This window comes from Epinephelus fuscoguttatus, linkage group LG1 (genome assembly GCF_011397635.1).
Source record: "Epinephelus fuscoguttatus linkage group LG1, E.fuscoguttatus.final_Chr_v1".
NCBI classification, from domain to species: domain Eukaryota; kingdom Metazoa; phylum Chordata; class Actinopteri; order Perciformes; family Serranidae; genus Epinephelus; species Epinephelus fuscoguttatus.
This window is the reverse complement of record NC_064752.1, coordinates 19,536,080-19,556,497: the sequence shown is the minus strand read 5'-3', so window position 1 is coordinate 19,556,497 and position 20,418 is coordinate 19,536,080. Positions and strand designations below refer to the sequence as shown.

Genomic DNA, 20,418 nt, shown 5'->3' with positions numbered 1-20,418 from the left:
TTTAAATCCAAAACATTACAAAACATTGCTAAATTTAAACCACTCAGTGAAACTTCTCATCAGCGTTAAACCCCTCTCTGACCTCACAGATGCTGTTGTCGTCAAACTTCCACTGTTTCATCCTTATTTAGTAAACTTGATTTTACAGGAGGGTGTTTCTAAGCTCCGGAGTGAGGAAGTACATCTGTTGTTTCAGGGTTTTGGGATTGGTGACTGAAATTCACCTGAATCAATGACGACATCTACGTAGTAAAGCAACGCGAGCTGCATGATCTAGATTGTCAGAGATAAGCATTTTGCATCTCAAGGTTGCGTTGCCTCAGTGTTGCGTCAGTGTTTCAAATTTAATGTTGCTCATCAAAAAAAATATGCGCATGATCAAAGCAGTGATTCCCCCATCAAGTCTGTTTGAGATGCTTTCTGTTGACCTATATGTGTCACTTTATATTCCGTGGTACATGTATTAAACAGGAACTCCACAATCGATATATAATGCATACGGCATGCCACACAAGTTAATGACCCAGGTGTTCAAACCCAAGTGACCCACTTGTTGGCACACAGCGCTCTGTAGTCTAGATTTGTATTTTTAAAAATTGTTTCAACCCTTACCATGTTGACTCCTTCTTGTCCTTTTATGAGCTCAGCTACTGTGCTTTAACTGTGCAGATTTCAGGTTCTTGTGCATCACCTCTATCTGTTTTCCCATTTTACTTCATACTATATTCTATTACATATAAATGGAGAGTTCCCCCATAATTAAAAATACATATTTTTACTTACTTTTGATGCAGTTTATCAGTCTAGATTGTTTTGGTGTGAGTTACTTTATGTTGGACGTATCAGCTGTAGAGATGGCTGCCTATGTAATATATAATGGAACTAGATGGCACTGGGCTTGTGAGGCTTAAAGGGCCAAAAAAAATCATTTGAATCATGACCCAATTACCCAAGATAGTCCACAGACCTTGTGGTGAGCAGTTTCATGTAGGAACTATTTTCTTTCGTCTAAACTACGCCTGCCAACCTCAACAAAGCCAGTTATAATTTTGTTGAGAGATGAGACATGACAGAAATTTTAGTAGTGGACTACTGGACATTGTAAGCATGAAACTTCAGTAAATAGTTGGCGCCAGGATATTTCGCCATGTGTCAGCCACGTGTGTCTGACTGTGGATGGTGGAAGTGTTGAATGAATTTGTGGAGTTTGTTAGTTGCAGCAGTGGCTGTTAGCAGTTACCTCTGCTTGTCAGCCGCTGAACGGCAACGAAGCAAGCTGCCATCGGCCACCAGACTTCACAGCTGATCCCTGCAGGACTCCACTCAGATGGATCGCTCTTTAATAGGCAGGTAGGAGGCTCAGTTATCTGTCAGTGTAGCTGTGCTGGAAGGGAACAGTATTTTGTATTTTTGGCACTTTAAACTCTGCAAGCTGAGTGCCATCTAATTCTGTAATATTCAAGAGAAGGCAGACATCTCTTCGGCCAATATCTCCAACACTCAGCCAACTCACATCAAAACAATCTACACTGAACAAAAATATAAACGTAACACTTTTGTTTTTGCTCCCATTTTCAGATGGGATCTAAAACATTTTCTATACACACAAAAGACCATTTCTCACAAATATTGTTCACAAATCTGTCTAAATCTGTGTTAGTGAGCACTTCTCCTTTGCCGAGATAATCCATCCCACCTCACAGGTGTGGCATATCAAGATGCTGATTAGACAGCATGATTATTGCACAGGTGTGCCTTAGGCTGGCCACAATAAAAGGCCACTCTGAAATGTGCAGTTTTGCTTTATTGGAGGGGTCAGAAAACCAGTCAGTATCTGGTGTGACCACCATTTGCCTCACGCAGTGCAACACATTGTTGTTGATTGTGGCCTGTGGAATGTTGGTCCACTCCTCTTCAATGGCTGTGTTGCTGGATATTGGCAGGAACTGGAACACGCTGTCGTGTACACCGATCCAGAGCATCCCAAACATGCTCAATGGGTGACATGTCCGGTGAGTATGCTGGCCATGCAAGAACTGGGATGTTTTCAGCTTCCAGGAATTGTGTACAGATCTTTGCAACATGGGGCCGTGCATTATCATGCTGCAATATGAGGTGATGGTCGTGGATGAATGGCAAAACAATGGGCCTCAGGATCTCGTCACGGTATCTCATCCCATCAATAAAATGCACCTGTGTTCGTTGTCCATAACATACGCCTGCCCATACCATAACCCCACCGCCACCATGGGCCACTCGATCCACAGCGTTGACATCAGCAAACCGCCCCCCCACACGACGCCTCACATGCTGTCTGCCATCTGCCCTGAACAGTGAAAACTGGGATTCATCCGTGAAGAGACCACCTCTCCAACGTACCAGACACCATCAAATGTGAGCATTTGCCCACTCAAGTTGGTTACGACAACGAACTGCAGTCATGTCGAGACCCTGATGAGGACGACGAGCATGCAGATGAGCTTCCCTGAGATGGTTTCTGACACTTTGTGCAGAAATTCTTTGGTTATGCAAACTGATTGTTGCAGCAGCTGTCCGGGTGGCTGGTCTCAGACGATCTTGGAGGTGAACATGCTGGATGTGGAGGTCCTGGGCTGGTGTGGTTACACGTGGTCTGCGGTTGTGAGGCCGGTTGGATGTACTGCCAAATTGTCTGAAACGCCTTTGGAGACGGCTTATGGTAGAGAAATGAACATTCAATTCACGGACAACAGCTTTGGTGGACATTCCTGCAGTCAGCATGCCAATTGCACGCTCCCTCAAAACTTGCGACATGTGTGGCATTGTGCTGTGTGATAAAACTGAACATTTTAGAGTGGCCTTTTATTGTGGCCAGCCTAAGGCACACCTGTGCAATAATCATGCTGTCTAATCAGCATCTTGATATGCCACACCTGTGAGGTGGGATGGATTATCTCAGCAAAGGAGAAGTGCTCACTAACACAGATTTAGACAGATTTGTGAACAATATTTGAGGGAAATGGTCTTTTGTGTGTATAGAATATGTTTTAGCTCTTTGAGTTCAGCTCATGAAAAATGGGAGCAAAAACAAAAGTGTTGCGTTTATATTTTTGTTCAGTGTAGATTGATAAATAGTACTGCAGGTAAGAGGGAAAATATGTGTTTCTGATTTGGGGGTGAACTGTTCCTTTCAGAGGGCCATTTTGTACTTTTTAATTCTCAACATATTTGACAGTAGAGCTGAAACAGTTAGATGATACATTTCTAAACCAAGTTAATCCTTGAGCAACTTACTCACTTTATACTTGGCAGATTGAGAATTTCGGAGCCATTGTTATAAACCAGTGGTCTCCAACTTTTTGTGATTGATGCACACCTACAGCCCTCTCAGATGAGCTCCTCTTCATCAACACCAACAATCATGCTCCATATGTGTCCTTTTATGTAGAATTATTTATACTGTATAATAGAACTATTGTCACAATTCCTCTTCATACAATTTAAGTGATTCTGGACTTGTTGATGTGTCGGCTTTGTCTCTGTGTCAGATTGATCAAGTTTGTACAGTTTGAAATTGCAGAAGCTGGAGTTGTCCACCAATAACCATTAGTCTTAGCCATCTATTTTTACTCTTCTGCTCTCTTTCTCGCTAGTTCCCACACACTCAAAACAGCAGCAGGCGCCATTAGAATATTAACACTGACTCATGTTGGTAGGAGGCATGTCTTATGGAGTTGCAGCTGGTAGTTTATTAGTTAGTGTGACAGTAAATATGCTTAAGATGTATCCTATTTGTGTGTATTTATTTTCCTTCTAGATACAAATATGTGGGTTTTTAATTTCATTTTTATTTTTTTCACCAAAGTCTAATTTCTGTTTTGTCTACTTAACTGAAGTGCTCCACAATATTTCCACATACCAGGCACTAGTGATAAGAATCCAGTACTATAACAATCTAAAAGCATAAAAGGTGCTGTCATTCATTGTGATTCATTTTATTTTTGTTAATTTTGTGCCCAATACTTCTGCACTTAAATAAAATCATAAAGGCTAAAACTTAACTTGTAAAGACCTGTTTTAACGGTGTGGTAGTTTTACTGAAGTAAAGCATCCCCATTGTCTCTGCCTACAAACAAAAGCTGACAGAGAGAGGTTAATGTTAGCAAAGACCTGGTATGATTTTTTTTTGGCTGAGTCTGATTGTACCGGCTGATAAAGGCAGCTTCCCTCTAGAATGGGGAAGTAGATGCAGGCTGAGGCAGGAGGGACAGAAGAATGGTTTTAACACTTTGACACTCGGTGTCATGACATGAAACGACAGGCAGCTGAGAACTCAAACTCGACAGGAAGAAAAACTCTCAGAGAAAAACAAACAATTGTTCTGGATTGTGTACCTGGGTGATCAGTGATAATGAGCACCTTTGCTGTAAGTTCATCTTCAATTATTATTATATATATATTATTTAATATTATTTACCTCCATGTTTTCATGTAGTTATTGGTGTTAAATTTCAGGCAGCACATGTAAAATGCTGCTTGTTAAATGAAGCTGAATATGTTTCATGTGGTGGTTGTACTAACATAGTTCCCTCACTTGGCTTTTTAATCGTCAGTGGTGTTGCCACTGAATCTGTCATTCTCTCAACCTCATGACTGTGTTTATGTGGACGTGTGGGATCCACTTCAAAAACTAAGAGTCTGCACGCCTGAGTCAAATAAGTCCTATGCACAGCATGTTTCAATCTTACTAAATAACGGTAGCAACTGCTGCTCATTAACTTCAGTTGAATACAGGCACAATGTGAGAGTGTGTGTGTTTCTCCGTGCTGTGGTGGCGACTCAAGGATCATTTTTAGCTGGCAGGATGTACGCAGGGCAGAGGAGTAGTTTCACTGTTGGTGTGAGCGTTAGCCCTCACTTCTTGACTTATCTTAACTTGACAGCATCCTGTTTTCACATGTAGGTGTGAAAGTTACCCAAAATTGCTGCCATTTTGGGTCAAATTCTGTCAAATGTTTCTTGTGAAACATTTTTGATTATTAGGGTTTTTTTTGCAGGTCATTCATGTGGAAAAAGTAGTAGACTTGTGCTTTTGATTAAGATGAAATATAAATAGTAACTGACCATGTGTTTCCTGTCTTCCCGTCTCCTTGTCTGTCTTACTCTCTCTAGCTGTCACCTGATTTTGTCTTTGGGAGCCACCAGAGGAATAATGACAGTGGCTGGCAGATGAAACAGGTAAAACTCTTCTCTACCTGCCGCACTCTTTCATCGCCAGAGGGCTAATGCATCTCATGTTGACTTTCACCTTTTAAATAACATCCGTCAAAGACAAAAGTAAAAGATAAGCTCCCTTTACAAGTTTTACATACTCTCCCTACACAAATAGGATGCATTTGGATAACAAAACATGACGCCATACGACTCTGGCGGCGTTGTCTGCCACCTTGACTTCATCATTACATAAGAAGAAATTCTGCTACATGTAATGTTGGCACATCTGCCGCCACAATCATTAACTGTATGTCTGCACAGACAAAGCTACAGATTACTTAGACTTCCTATTCTTTTTTTAAAAGCTGACAATTCTTTCCTTGTTATTCTTGCCTGACTTGGAGGGTAATCCTAAGTGTTTCATGAGCGCTTAAAGGGCTTTTGATGGAGGGTATTTTCCTCATGAAAATCAATGAACTCGAGTCGTTAGATTTGCAAAAACTGCATCTCCACTGTATTACTGTAGAATACATTAAAGTAATGCCAGCTATGCTCTTTAGATTCTCAGAGATCAGCATTTATGCATATTAAGGTGGTGAAATAGCAACTCATGGTGTAAAAAGAAAAGGCTGTTACCCAAGCAGTTCTTACTGCAACATGTTGCATCACAGTGGGGTGTGGGTGCGCTTGGTTTAAAGCCCCTTTAAAGGCCTCCTCTTAGCAAAGGAGCAGATTTGGCTCTTAGTGCTAATCCTCCTTGCATGAAAAGATGGCAAACATTAGGAGGGATATTTAGTCTGATTGTTGAAACTGGGTTACAGGGATTGGGAAAGGTACTTAATTATGGCTACTGCTGCATGAAAAGTTGAAGCTGTGGGACTTTGTGATGTGATCATGCACACTTGTATGTGTACGTGCATGGGATTGTAAGCATAGATATTTTGCATGTTGAGTTAAGATGCACGTACATGCATAGTTGTGTCTCTGACACTTTGCCTCTCAGCTCTTCCTGTGAAGTGAAGCGGTAACAATTTAAACTTTGCAAGGAAGCTGCATCCACCAGTGTGTGAAAAAGGGCTGCAAGTAACGACTATTTTCATTGTCAACTAATCTGCTGATTACTTCCTTGATTAACCTGTTTGTTGTTTGGTCTGTAAAATGTTAGAAAAGGGTGAAAAATGTTAATCGGTGTTTCGCAGAGTCCAAGATGGCGTCCTCAAATGTGTTGTTTTGTCCACAAGCCGAACATATTCAGTTTGCGGTCATAAAGAATCAAGAAAATACCACAAAATATTCACATTGAGACTTTTGACTTTTCTTTTAAATTACTCAAATTGATTAATCTATTTGTAGCGACTGCTGGAAACAAACTGAAAGTCTCTGTGAGGCTGAGGCCTGGTTAATTTTTCTGACACGCCAGCAAAAGATTCGCTGAGATCCAAAAATACGTTAAGTAAATATTTTAATGAAAAAGAATCAAGTTATCATAACGTGCACAAATCTATGATAATCAAAATGATCACAGCATACTCACCCCCTCCCTCCAACCAAAAAACCACACAGGAGTGTGTGAATAGATTATGTGTGCCACCGCCCATGTCCATGTGACATGACCTGACCTGAAAAATAATAATAACATCCCAAAACACTAAAGAAAAACATGTAACAATACAAAAATATAAACCAACCCAAAACGTATTAATCTTACAAAGTCCATTTCTTTCTAAATTAATTCATGGCTCCTACTCTATTATTGGTGAATAGTTTAGTATCAGTTCATCGTTGAACTCTAGTGTGAAGTGCTCAAGATCTGTTCTCATGATTATGGTCAATATTGTTTGTTAGAGTGCCAGAGTGCTTCACCTCTTATTTGCAGTTCATACATGTAAATGAATTTATGATGCAGAACTGCTGCTGCATTGCTGTTCTGCCACAAAGAGGAATGGGTTTAGGTATTACTGCTTTATTCAGAATTGATCTGACATGGCAGAAGGTTTCATAATGGCTACCACTGTGTGAAGATGTAAAGATCAAAGACCTGCTATTGGAGCACTGATGCTGAGGACGTGTGAGGTGACATGATGACAATGTAAGAACGATCTGCAAGCCAACATCCAGTGCCTGCTCCTGACAGTGGCGCTTTCTAATCTAAACTAATTATTTTGGAGCTTTTATCGACTCTGCTGTCCATCAGTCAGACAAACAAAGCAAACACATCCACTGTCACAAAATAAACCAATGAGGAAAAATCCCACTAGTGAGCAAAGGTCCTCATCTTAGTTATGAAATGGTATGAAAAATTGTAACAACGGATGCTTGTAGTGCCAGCTCTTACACTATTGACTAAAGCCCTGTTTCCACCAAAAGTTCCCAGGAACTACTTTTCAATGAACTAAAAGTTTCCATCAGCCCTTTGTTTTCTGTGTTTCCACCGTAAAGCAGTGGTGTAGTGGAGGGTATACTCAGGTATACTGGGTATACCCACTTCTTTTTCTATCCAGTTACAGTATACCCATCTATCAGCTAAAAAGCCATTGTAATATATAGGTGAGTATGCCTACTTCCTCATCAGTAACCTACCTACTGTATCTACCTAGCAGTACACCCACCTCATCAACTACGACTACACCACTGCCGCGAAGATTAGTTTGCTTATGAATGAAAAAGCAACAGAACAGGACGAGGGCTGGTGGTGGTGGCAGGTTTGAACACAATCTGCAGTCTGCATATCACTAGTATACTACTGTTAAGGTGAACACACAGTGTGTATGGTGCTTCTTCATTGCACAGATTAAGAATCAAAACAAAAAGTTTGGAGAATTGAATTGTCTTCCTTGATTATGTGACCTGTCTTCACTTTCTTTTTTGCATGAACTGTAAGTGTAAGGTAAGGTAAGGTGATAGTGAATGTGTCACCAACATTAATAAATAAAGAAATAAGGAGATAAACTGCATGTTTTATTTTTCTTTAAGGCCCTGACCTCACTGTTGCTTGTTTGTGATTTTAATATATGCTGATTGTACTGTTGCACTCATTCAAGTTTGCTCTCGGCAAGAGCATCAGCTAAATACTTAAACGTACACTAAATATACTGTAACATAAAGAAAAAGGTTCTTCTATAGTCTCAGTAGTTATACATAAGAAAACAAACACTTATCAGCTTTCACAGAATCCACAGACGTTTATTCATGAGTTGATTGCCCTTTCCCTTGTTCACCACCGACCCAAATGTTTGACCCTGACCTTTAACCCCTGTGAAGAGCATGCAGCGTGCCGCCTCCTCTGACACCCTGAGCACGATGTCGTTCAGCAATGCCGATGCCCAGTGCCATAACTCTGCTGCCCTGCATGACGCCAAGCAGCCGCTCAGCCACTCCCAGTCTATGATCCTGCCTGAGAACGGCAAGGTACTCACCTCCAGAGCACACACACACACACACACACACAGAAGGTCGTAAACTGTGTGTATTCACAGACACACACACACACACACACAGAATGCAGACTTTGCACACACTGGACACATGCACACACACATGCAGACAAATGAACACCGCTCATAGTTCTCACTTCCTGTCTTTCAGCTTGTCCAGCAGCGCAGAGATTACTCCTGTAATGTGACCAATATTGTCGTGGAGCCTCCGTCTCCTGAGAGCTCTCCAGACAGCGATGGCTGCACACCGGTGAGTTTTAAATAAAAGTACCTGTTCTGAGTGTGATATTTTATGATGATTTAATATCATATACTGTATATAGATAAGTGTTTCCCACAGAATTAGAATCTGTTTTTCCTGCTTGTGTGTCTGTGTGTATCAGTCTGTGTCCCCTCTCTAAATTCTGAAGTTTTTGGGTGTCCCTGAACGCAGCTCAAGCAGAACTCATGAGTTATTTTTTCCTCAGCAGCATTTTGTTGAGTTTTGAGTAGTGGAGTTATTCATTGATCAGTTGATCCATTCAGAGCCCATCAGATCAGCTCGATGGATGAGAGGAGCAGCTGCTGCAGAGGAAACCTTTTAGACCCAGCACAATGAACAGCTGAATTTCACTTTCACTGCACCTGACGGAGCTCCACACTGTTGCAGTGCACGGTATATATATTCCAACAACACCCCTAATGAAGGGTTCAGAAACAGCTCAAAAATAGAATGTGGCGGCAGATGTTTAATACTGGCAGGCCGCCACAAATAAATGAACGTGTGGGAAACCCTGTAGATAGACAGCTTTGGGCGAGCAATACTTTTTAGAATCTGGGAATACTTCACCCATAAAATGACAGTTAGTATATAAATCAGTTGTGCCGTGTTACCTTAAATTTGTGAGGTAATCTTTGCCTTTCTCACATGCCTCCACAGAAAACGGCAAACATATTAATTGATTGATTGGGGACAGCATTAAACAACAGTAAAACATCCATTTACTAACTCTCACACACTCTCTTTAAGTCTTTTTTTGACTTTTTTATCTGGAGCATCCACTCCAGAAACTTTTCTTGGACTCTCACCCCTTCCTGCCCCCGTTTAGCTCTGGCTGATTGACATAAAAGTCATTACTTCTGTGCACTAGCACAGGAAAGTTGCCACAGACACCACTGCAACACTGCAACTCTGGTATACTGCAAAAAACAAAAAGCTCTCCATGGTGGTGATAGGTCAGTCAGCATTGTGTGAACTCATTCAGCAATGGTTTAATGTTATGAGCATTCATTTGTATGTAAAAGTACTGCAATTCAGCTTTAAACTTACTGTAAGACTTAAAAATGTTTTGAACTCCTGAGTAAAAAACAGTTATACAAACAGCCATTTTAATGAACTTGGCACTAAAGCTGTCAACCCACCACACACCAGCAAACAAACAAGGCAGCGACCATAAAGCTCTGGCTTTCTGCCAACCCTGTTGAACTTGACTTTCCCAAAGAAAAACACCATGGACAGTTTCTTTAAAACATTTTCTGACCGGTTCTGTTTCATATACAAATAAACACAGATATTATAAAAAACTGTTCTGACAAAATAATAATTATTCAGAAATCATGTGAAGAAATGAAAATACAGTAAGACTTCGGACGGTTTGCCAGCTTGATCTGTCCACTTGTTTTCAGATATGAAAAGAACAACTCTTCATTATCACAAAAAACATATTTCTACAGTAACTTCTAGGGGAAATAGTCAAGCAGATAGTTTTGGTTTTGTGTTCAGATAAGAAAAGTAGCGGTTACTTCACAGAAACGATTTCATTAGGAACTATAAGGTCTGTATAAGTTCTAGGAACCATGAATTAACAAAAATATAGAAAATGTCCACTGTGGTGTTCTTAGATTAATCTGAATTGAATTTGGAAAAATATGTTGCACTTGAGATTTTTTTTAATGTGATTTTTCAAAAGTTTAAGATGTTTAAAAGTCTGACACTCTCTGACCTCTAAGAACATTGTAGTCACACAAAATAAGATTCTGCAAAAAAACTGGAAGTCACTGTTGCAGGGTCATTATTTGCAAGACTACAACTAGATTCCTTTTGAGATTATTTTACATCCTGCTCCTGGTGGAAAATGTCACATCAAACTCCCTTTAAGAAATGTGACATATTAACAATTCATCAAAAACAAATAACTCTATAGAGACAGAAGATAAAAGGTCTCAGATGGCGACAGTGGCCTTGTCAATTCTGCATCAATATAATCCATAAAGATAAACTGTATTTGCGTGCAAGCTTTATACTTTGGATTTTGTCTCCGCAGCTTGCCACCAGCCTCCGTTGGTTGGCTGCCCTGTTTAAGTGGGAGGAGATCGTGGGAATTAATGAGATGCAAACAAAAAATTAATATTGCTCATGCCAAATTAAACACCAACTCTTTTTCACTTCACAACTCCACCAGTTTCTCCTCCATTTTTCACAATATAAGATAACCGAGACTTTTTCATGTTCTTGTGCCTTCCTGGATTCCCCTCCATGTTTACTGTCCTGTACCTGGTTTGCTGCTTCCTGTTCGCTGCTGTAGAGAACACACCCATTGATTGTTGACAGTCTTTTACATCATTGAACTTCAGTATTTGCATGAACCAAGGCTAAAAACTTATAATATTAAACATGTTTGATTTTTCCTGAATATCAAGACGAGAAAAGGACTGACAAGACAGCTTGGCCTGAGTTTTATAACAACTTTACACCAAACCATCGCGAATTCCGCCACTGGAAAATTTCCTGTGACAGTGAAATGGCTTTAAAAGTCATTTGGTATGAGGCTGGCACAAGTCTCAGTGGTGGATATCTCAAAACTTGCTCAATAGAATAAACTAAATGCCATTACCTTTCTTCTTCTCCCTTTTCTTTTGTCCCTTACTGTCTTTACATACTGCACTCAACACTTATAACTTCATAGTTAGTATTAATTCTTTTCTCCTGCACCTTAAATGGGGCCACACCGCAGTGGGAGATTTTAGAGCAGCTCCCCTCCTGCTATTTTTTAAATGATGCAACGTTTGTTAACAGTTAAATGGGTTGGCTCAGGATGCAGTGTATTACACAGAGGAAAAGCCCTCCGCTGTACTTTACTGTTAACATTTCATTACTCGAGCCACCCTCGCCTACCCTGAGTGATAGCATTAGCGTGACAGTGTAAATATCACTGCTTGAATATTTCAGATTGTGCTGCTAAAGCCTTTTAATTTGTTCTCAGGAGCTGGAGAAAGCCGGCCTCTTGAACAAAACGAAGATTGCAGAAGGAGGCCGGAAACTGAGGTGAGGCTGTTCCCATTAATGGCCAAAAAAGTTAAATTAGATTGCATCTGTTTGTATGAATATGGTTTCTGAATAAAAGAAGGTGAGTGTGATTTGCTGGGCTGAATCCTATCTGAACAGGATTTATTTTTGTTGTGTTGCAGGAAAAACTGGAGCCCCTCCTGGGTGGTATTGGTCGGGAACAGTCTTGTTTTCTTCAAAGATCCTAAATCACAGACACCTTCCAGCTGGGTAAGAGCTCCGACAAACTGTGTGTTCAATGATTTTAGTCCTGGTAATGTCTCTGCAAAAGCACGACTCAGTGTTTTCTTCCAGTATGTGATAAAAAAACATGAAGCAGTTTCTTGATTTCAAAATCCACAGCCAACCCTAGTGAGTCATCCTGTAAGTGCAGATGTCAGTTTTTCTGCAGGGTGGATTTTTTCATTTCAGAATTAAATAATGTGAAGTAACTCTTGGACTCAGCTGACTCTGGACTGTTGTACTGAGATCAGTAGCTTTAAAAAAAAGTGCCCACACAGCTGGATATTTCTGTCCACTATGCTGCAGACATTTCTGTGTGCAGTTTTACAGATATCTTGGGTCAGTTATTGACTCAAAACTGAACCTTAAAATGTGAAGCTGTCTGCAAAAATGGCCACCCACTTTTGTTTTGTTTGAGGAAACTGACCTATTTCCACATGATGACCGCATTGTGCTTTTATTCTATCGGTTTAATCCTTTTCTTTGGTTTCATGGTTTGGAACCTATTTTTCGACCACAGAAACTGTCTGAGTCAAATTGGTAAATTCTTGAGTTGGCTGATAAGTTAGTCACAGCTTGACCCAGTGTCCCTTTACACCAAGCAGTTACACTGGCTCAATTTTATATGGCGACTCAGAGAGTGAATTTCAGCCTCTTCCTTCTGGACGAAAGTTCATAGTTTAAAGGTGTAGAACAAAGCGGTATAAAAACAGCAGCCAACACTCAGATGAACAAGGTCCTATAATAACAAGAATAATAATGATAACGACTTTATTAAGGATACAGAGAAAGGTCCTATGTGGATGAGGGTTTCTGCAGCTGAGAGATGGACGGAGGTGGGCGATGTTCTTGAGGTGAAAGAAGGCTGTTTCAGTGATGTGTTTGATGTGCTGGTTGAAGGAGAGCGATTGACGCCAAGATTTCAGATGTGAGGGGAAGTGGATACTGTGTAGGGTGAATTTATGGGTGGATTTGGTGAGTGCTTTTGGTCCAGTGATGATAATTTCAGATTTGTGGCAGTTCAATTTGAGGAAGTTGGTTTGAAGCCAAGATTTTATTTCAGTGACCAAACTGCACCAAACAAGCTGGAGAGCCAGTGGCCCCACAGTCTCGATGAAAACCTTGGCCTGGATGATACCATTTTCTGAGACAGAGTTTGCACATATATCGATATATAAGATTTCGTATTAAAGCAGGGCAGGTAGGCACACCAACATTTACAAACATTAATATAAACTATAGAAACAACTTGTTTTTTTATTCATTTCACTGGTTTTAGTGATTATTGTAGCCTCAAGTACTTCTATCATGTCTGTGGACGCCTCATCTTCAACTGCAAACCAAACATACCTACGGGTACAAATAAAGAAGCCTGAACCATGTGCATGTTTTCCCCCTCATGGTTCAACTTTTCAGTAACTAAAACAGGTCACACAAACCTGTTGCAGGTGTTGTGCATGTGAAAGTTGGTCATAATGTGAGAGTCAGTAGACAGTGGTACAGCAAACAACAACCAAACAGCATTTTTAGAAACATGTTCAGGTCAATCGACCAACTAACAGAGAAAAAGCTGATTTTTTTGGTGTGTGTGTGTGTGTGTGTGTGTGTGTGTGTACATGTTTACTGTTAAAACAGAAGCCAGGTAACAGTCGCCCTGAGAGCAGTGTGGATTTAAGAGGAGCAAAGCTGCAGTGGGCCAACGACCTGTCCAGCAAGAAGAACGTCTTCAAGGTGAGAAACGAGTCGAACAACAATCAGAAAACCCAGTGAGAAGAGAATTAGAGAAGTACACGTTCTCAAGATGTCAGCTGATCATTCACACATTACAAAACGGCTCTTGTCAAAAGGTTCTGACTTTAGTAAACCTCTGATTTTCATTTGAATTCTTTCAGTGAGCGAGAACAATGTGATCAAATATCCTATTCTGTAGAATCCTATTTCTATCAGTAAAGGGTCTTTATCAGTGAGGGAAGTGAGAGTGGGAAGCTTTCTTTCACCCGGTCACTTAGTGACCCACAGTGAGGAAGAGGAAGCAGTCAAAATTTACTCTCCAGTAAAGTGTGGCAGATGATGTGCACGTGTGCTGTCTTTAATATGTCCAGTTAATAAAGTATATAAAATAAAAAATAAAAATAAAAGGATGATTTGATGAGCTTATAGGCATAATTTGACCCAAAACCAAAAATGCGTGCTTTTGGTCTACCCTGTTTGGCTTTGGGGGACAATTTGTGACACATTAATATAGTTTTGTAAACGTGTGTGTGTGTGTGTGTGTGTGTGTGTGTGTGTGTGTGTGTGTGTGTGTGTGTTGTAGCTGAGAACAGTTACAGGCAATGAGTTCCTGCTGCAGTCGGAGACAGACTCCCTGATCAAAGAGTGGTACACCACCATTAAGAGCGTCATCGACCGGCTGGTGAGACACAACACACACAGTTTTACTTTCAATGGACCACTTCTCTATTAGTGGTTAAATAGTTTCCCTTTAGATTTGAATAATGTCGTACCCTCAGTGTATAACGTCTATGTTCTGCACTACCTTTTACTGAATGTTATACACGCATCATTTAACTCCTTCCTGCCTCTTTTTTTTATCTCTTTCTTTGACAGCTGCATAACATTTATTTAGATTTGTTTTTTTACATCTGAGGAAGCACTGCTGACCTTTATCTGAGGATGTTAGGTTGTAATACATCATGCTGCATATTCTTCACTCGTCGACAGTATTCAGGAACATTAGTGGAATTATTTTGTGACCAATATTTCCCTTAAAGCTGTTATGATTTATGTTTTTACATTACGTAATGGAGTATTGGAAATCTTACTGTTCTTCACGCTCCAGCCTGGTCTCACTCTCAGGCCATCGAAATGTGCCACTTGGGCAGTGTCCCCAGTGTCACTGTTATGACGGGGATGGGCTTTCCATTAACTCTATTGTAAACCTGCCAGCTTCATTGTTAGACGCTTTGAGAGACAGACATAGTTTAAAGATTGCAAAAGTCTGCGGGTGGGCCTGACAAACACGTGACTTTGACCCAGGAGACTGTTGTTCCAGACCAACAAACAGCAACATCAGTTAAGGCATCTGTGTGACTCAAAGCTGGTTTAGTAGCAACACACCACTGCCTCTCCAGCTGCGTTTGTGCCACTCTGAGCTGGTTGTTTTTTAGAGACATCTGCGATCTTTTCCTAAACATAACCAAGTAGTTTTGCTGCCTAAACCGAACTGCTGATCCCCTCTTTTTCTTTCTTTATTGTTTAAACTAGCTGCCTCGAAGATTTCATTCCTGCTTGATTTGGTGACATGTGTAGTTAATGGTGGTAAAAGCAAATGCAGTTTAATATTATAAGTCACAAAGTTCTGGGAGCAGCAAAAGAAACTGTTGTTGTTTGAATAAAAAAAAGTCAGGCAATAATTGGCCTTTTTACGTCATTCTTTGAGCAATTGTGAATCTGATTTTACGCTGCACACAGCATGAGTCTGCAGACAGCAGGGCACAGTGAAGGGGGGTGATTACCTCAGTAAGTCGGAGGTGTGCGGCCTGTTGCCCGTAGCTTTTCATCTATCACCTCACTGTGGCTGCTCCTGAGTGTTCTGTTCCTCGCTGCAGTATTTTACAACTGACCCACTATCAGTAAATACTGAAAATGACCGAAAAGCACATTACATTTCCTGTGACCCCTTCATAATAAAAGTCAACTCGTGTTTTGCCAGTTAAATGCTTTTAATGTGAAGCTGCAGCAGCAAGAAATTTTCAGTTTGCATTAGCAGTTAACTGTACAGCATTTTTTTCACATATGTCACCCTTGACACCCACTTCATCACATTGCAAATATATACAGTATCTCACATAAGTGAGTACACCCCTCCCATTTTTGCAAATATTTCATTATATCTTGTCATGGGACAACACTATAGAAATGACACTTTGATATAACTTAAAGTAGTCAGTGTACAGCTTGTATAGTAGTATAGATTTACCTTCCTCTGAAAATTACTCAAAACACAGCCATCAACATCTAAACAGCTGGCAACATAAGTGAGTACACCCCACAGTGAACATATCCAAACCGTGCCTAAAGTGTCAATATTTTGACCCAAAACACACCTAGTAGATGACAACTGCCTTGCCGAGGAAGCTGAAGGTGAAGGTGATGGACTGGCCAAGTATGTATCCAGCCCTAAACTCACCTGTGCACCTGTGGGCCATCCTCAAGCTGAAGGTGGGGTAGCGCAAGGTGTCTTCACATCCATCTGCTCCGTGACGTCATCATGGAGGAGTGGGAGAGGATTCCTGAAGCAACCTGTGAGCTCTACTATACAAGCTGTACACTGACTGCTTTAAGTTATATCAAAGTGTCATTTCTATAGTGTTGTCCCATGACAAGATATAATGAAATATTTGCAGAAATGGGAGGGGTGTACTCACTTATGTGAGATACTGTAAATACCAAGTGTGGAAATCACCAGAGGATCCAAAATATGATATTATTACAATTTTAAATATGTTGCAATATGCTAAGGATTGCAATAAAATATATTGCGATATATTGTAATTTATTTTAACTGTTAATTATGTCTCCAAAGGAAAACTTTGTAAGCATCTGTTTTATCTAATAAGATAAAGTTTTCAGTCTTTTCATCTCACTTGAGCCACGTTTTTCAGGAGCAAAATATATCTAGTGGGCTGAAAAAGCACTTGATTATGTTATTCTGGTAGGGCTACCTAAAGTTTAAATTGTATTTGTCAAATTACTATAATAAAAAATGGATACTTGGCACTATGTGATGATATGATATTGCCACACAAAATACTGCAGTACTATGCTGTACCGATTTTTCCCCTACCCCTAATAAATACTGCAATACTTTCATCAGTGAGCCATCGACTCAGTCCCCATTGTGTTACCTCAGTCGGCTATAGATGTTGACTTAACAGACATTTATTAAAATGGAAATCTTAATACATGAACTCAATAAACTTACAAACTTCTCTTTTTCTTTCATGGGTTTTAAAAGAATGGGTTCTGCATTAGAATGTCTGAAAACAACTAGACCTTTGTTATAAACTTTGTTGAGTTGTGTACTTACACCATTTCAAATGTTTCCAATTCCAACAATCTTGAAACCTGCAGAAATCTGTGATTTTGACCAGATGCTTTAAATAGACATGGTATAAAGTGTGTGTATTGTGCAGTTATCATAAGGAGCTCTATTTCACTCTTCCAGGACCGTGAAAACCCGTTAGACAACGTCCTTCTGTACTCTCTGAGGCGAGCGGGCAGCGCGGAGATGCTGGACCACAGTGGAGACGAGGATGAAAGGAGAACGTCACGTAAGTCATCCCCACACGATGCTCCTTCTCATCGCTCCATTCTAACTTCCATCCTTCACACAACCTCCTGCCCTCCACCTCCGTTAACTCTCACTCCATCATCATCAATATCACTCTTTTCTTTCTAACCTTCCACACAGGCCTCTTACACCCCTCCATCCTCTCCTCCATCCTCTCCTCCATCCAGCCCACTTATATTTTCACGCGGCCTCCGTGGCAGATAATCCCCCCTTCGGTCCTGTCTCACCTCCGCCGCCGTCCGGCCCTCCCACTTTTCATTCTCACCACCATCCCCTCTCATCTGCTCTCTTGCCCCGCCGCAGCCCAACGCCCTGCACTGACCTCGTCTTACTCCTTCTCTTCCTCCTCCTCCTCCCTCTCCTTTCCTCCCTCTGCAGTCCCCCGTTCAACGTCCAACCTGGAGAACACGGAGAGGAAGCGAGTGAAGACTCGGCTGAAGAAGCTGATCCTAAAGAGACCGCCTCTGCAGGCGCTGCAGGAGAAAGGGCTCATTAAAGGTGAGATTTCTTTTTGAAGTTTTACAGTTTGAAAGCAAGTATGCTTTACTCAGCAGTACACATAGCTTAATATGACAAGACTGCACTTCCACGGCTAAAATGGTGAAGTTGAATATATTTTTGCTGCTTAACTGAGCTGCATCACAGTTGTGATAGCTGGCAGGAAATCTCAGCATTTATCCTGCGGTGATGCCACATCCCCCCAGTGAATATGAGTCGCAATCCTCCTCGCCTGTTTAGTAAGAGCTTCTCCAAAATGACAAAAGTTTTTCACACTGCTTGTCTGCTGATTACAACACTGGTACAGCACCTTTAATGGATTCTTCCTAAAAGCTGAACAGTCCTTTGGTTTTTTGTATGTTTGTAATGTCGGCAAAACTAAATTTCGATTATTTAAATGATATGAATTAAAGGAAAAGCCTGAATCAGAATCAGAATTATGGCGCCCACAGTCAGCAGATCTCAGCCCAGTTAAACACATATGGAAGAATGTGGTCCAATGTGTTAGACAGCGTTCTTCTCCATCCACAACACCAAATTATGGCCTATGTTTTGAAAGGATGCTGTTCATCCCTTCAGTAGAATTCAGAGACTGTATGCGAAGGTCCCTTGAAGCTGTTCTGGTGACTCATGGTGGCACAGCAACTTACTGAGACATTTAATGTTGGTTTTCCTTTTTTTAAAAGATATTTTTTTGGGGCTTTTTGCCTTTGTTTGATAGGACAGCTATAGCGTAATGGGGGAGACAGAGGTGGGATGACATGCAGCAAGGGGCTGCAGGTTGGAATCGAACCCTCAGTTGCTGAAGCAAGGACACAGCCTTTTTGTACATGAGGCACCCACTCTTCCAAGTGAGCTAGTGGGTGCCCCAGTGTTGGTTTTTCCCTCTTAATTTGTCACACATCAAATTTGTCACCTGTCCATGCAAGATCCCCTTTACAAAGCTTCTGTAGTGAGTATTTTGAAGATCTGTTTCCTATTTTCATAACTCTTTCACAATTACTCCTTAAATGAAACCAATTATGCTCATTGTCAGGTTCATACATGTCTTTTGGGACTCTCTCTGTCTTAAACTAGCGCCTGTCTCTTTAAGTCCCCCTCCCAAAAGTGCAGTCTGCTTTGATTGGCCAGTGTTTCCAGCAAAAGAGATGGGATAACTACACCCTCCAACTGTATCACCACGATGAAGGAAGCGTGGATCTACTGCTAGCTCATGTAACACAACTGAACTAGCTAACAGTACTACATCTCAGCTGAGGAGGACACCATTCATGATTGCATCTCACACTGTCATGAGCACAAGCCTCTCGTCCATGAGTAGATACAGTGATTTAGTCGTGAGGCTCTTTTTAATGGATCAAATTCTGATAGTGAAACGAGTCATTTTGCTGGACTTCTGACACTCAAAATATGTATGCACTGATTCGCCTCCATGTCAAGCCGTGTAAAAATAGGGAAAAAAGTGTTTTTGGGCCACATGGCATCACGTGACGACATAATGCTACTGTTTCGCCAACACAAAAAATTGGCTTCAAAGCCCGATGGATTAACTGTGGGCCTGAGAAACATGCGAAACACCAGAGGATACGTCTGAGGGTGAGCAGGGAAGTTGGTGAACCATTGCTATGTTAGCTTAAGTTACTTGCAGGTATTTTATTGGAATGACATGAAATTACGTGAATAAAACTTTAATACATTTCCTCATGTTTGAACATGATTTCTGCCTGAGTCACATCAGATAGATTTTCATCGACACTGGTGGTTGTTTAACAATGAAGACAGCAACTCCCATGATCTTACACTACTGCACAATGTCACCAAAACCCAACTCTTGTTAGTGTTGCAATTGAGAGACCCCTAGCAGCATAAGTAACATACTGTGCGTTTAATGTCGGTGTTTGAATGGCACGTGCGGCACTAGCCTCTCGTCCATGAGTAGATGCACTCTTCCTTCTGCACAGTGATACATCGGTGGGTGTAGTTCGGTAGAAAGAAAATAGTTCCTAAATCAAACTGCTCACAACAAGGTCTGTGGATTATCTTGAGTAACCAGGTCATGATTTCTGGAAACAGACATTGCTGTTGAGTTTTTCAAATGAATTTTTTGGTGCTATGAGCACCACAAGCCAAGTGCCATCTAGTTCCATTATATATGAGAAGAGGCAGACATCCCTACAGCTGATATCTCCAACACTCAGCAACTCACACCAAAACAATCTAGACTGATAAACAGCACCACTTCCTTAAAGCTCTGACAGAATGTCAATGAAATGTTTAACCTCAACCATATCTTCATCCACTAGGAGGCGTAACATGATTTTCTGCATGTTATTAGAACTGATGAAGCTGTTCAGATAAATGAAAGCGGACATATAGATTTATATAATGATGAT

The 20,418-nt window shown here is 40.9% G+C and overlaps 1 protein-coding gene across 2 annotated transcripts in view; it reads left to right on the top strand.

Moving 5' to 3' along the window:
• arhgap9 (Rho GTPase activating protein 9) overlaps positions 1-20,418 on the top strand; it is a 69,658-nt gene that overhangs the window by 34,841 nt on the left and 14,399 nt on the right. For both annotated transcript variants that reach the window (XM_049577293.1, XM_049577285.1), the window contains exons 8-16: positions 5,152-5,217; positions 8,455-8,601; positions 8,779-8,877; positions 11,870-11,931; positions 12,075-12,162; positions 13,810-13,905; positions 14,489-14,587; positions 17,402-17,507; positions 17,906-18,025. In XM_049577293.1, coding sequence (XP_049433250.1) covers positions 5,152-5,217; positions 8,455-8,601; positions 8,779-8,877; positions 11,870-11,931; positions 12,075-12,162; positions 13,810-13,905; positions 14,489-14,587; positions 17,402-17,507; positions 17,906-18,025 — 883 coding nt within the window. The remainder of the gene's footprint in view (positions 1-5,151; positions 5,218-8,454; positions 8,602-8,778; positions 8,878-11,869; positions 11,932-12,074; positions 12,163-13,809; positions 13,906-14,488; positions 14,588-17,401; positions 17,508-17,905; positions 18,026-20,418) is intronic.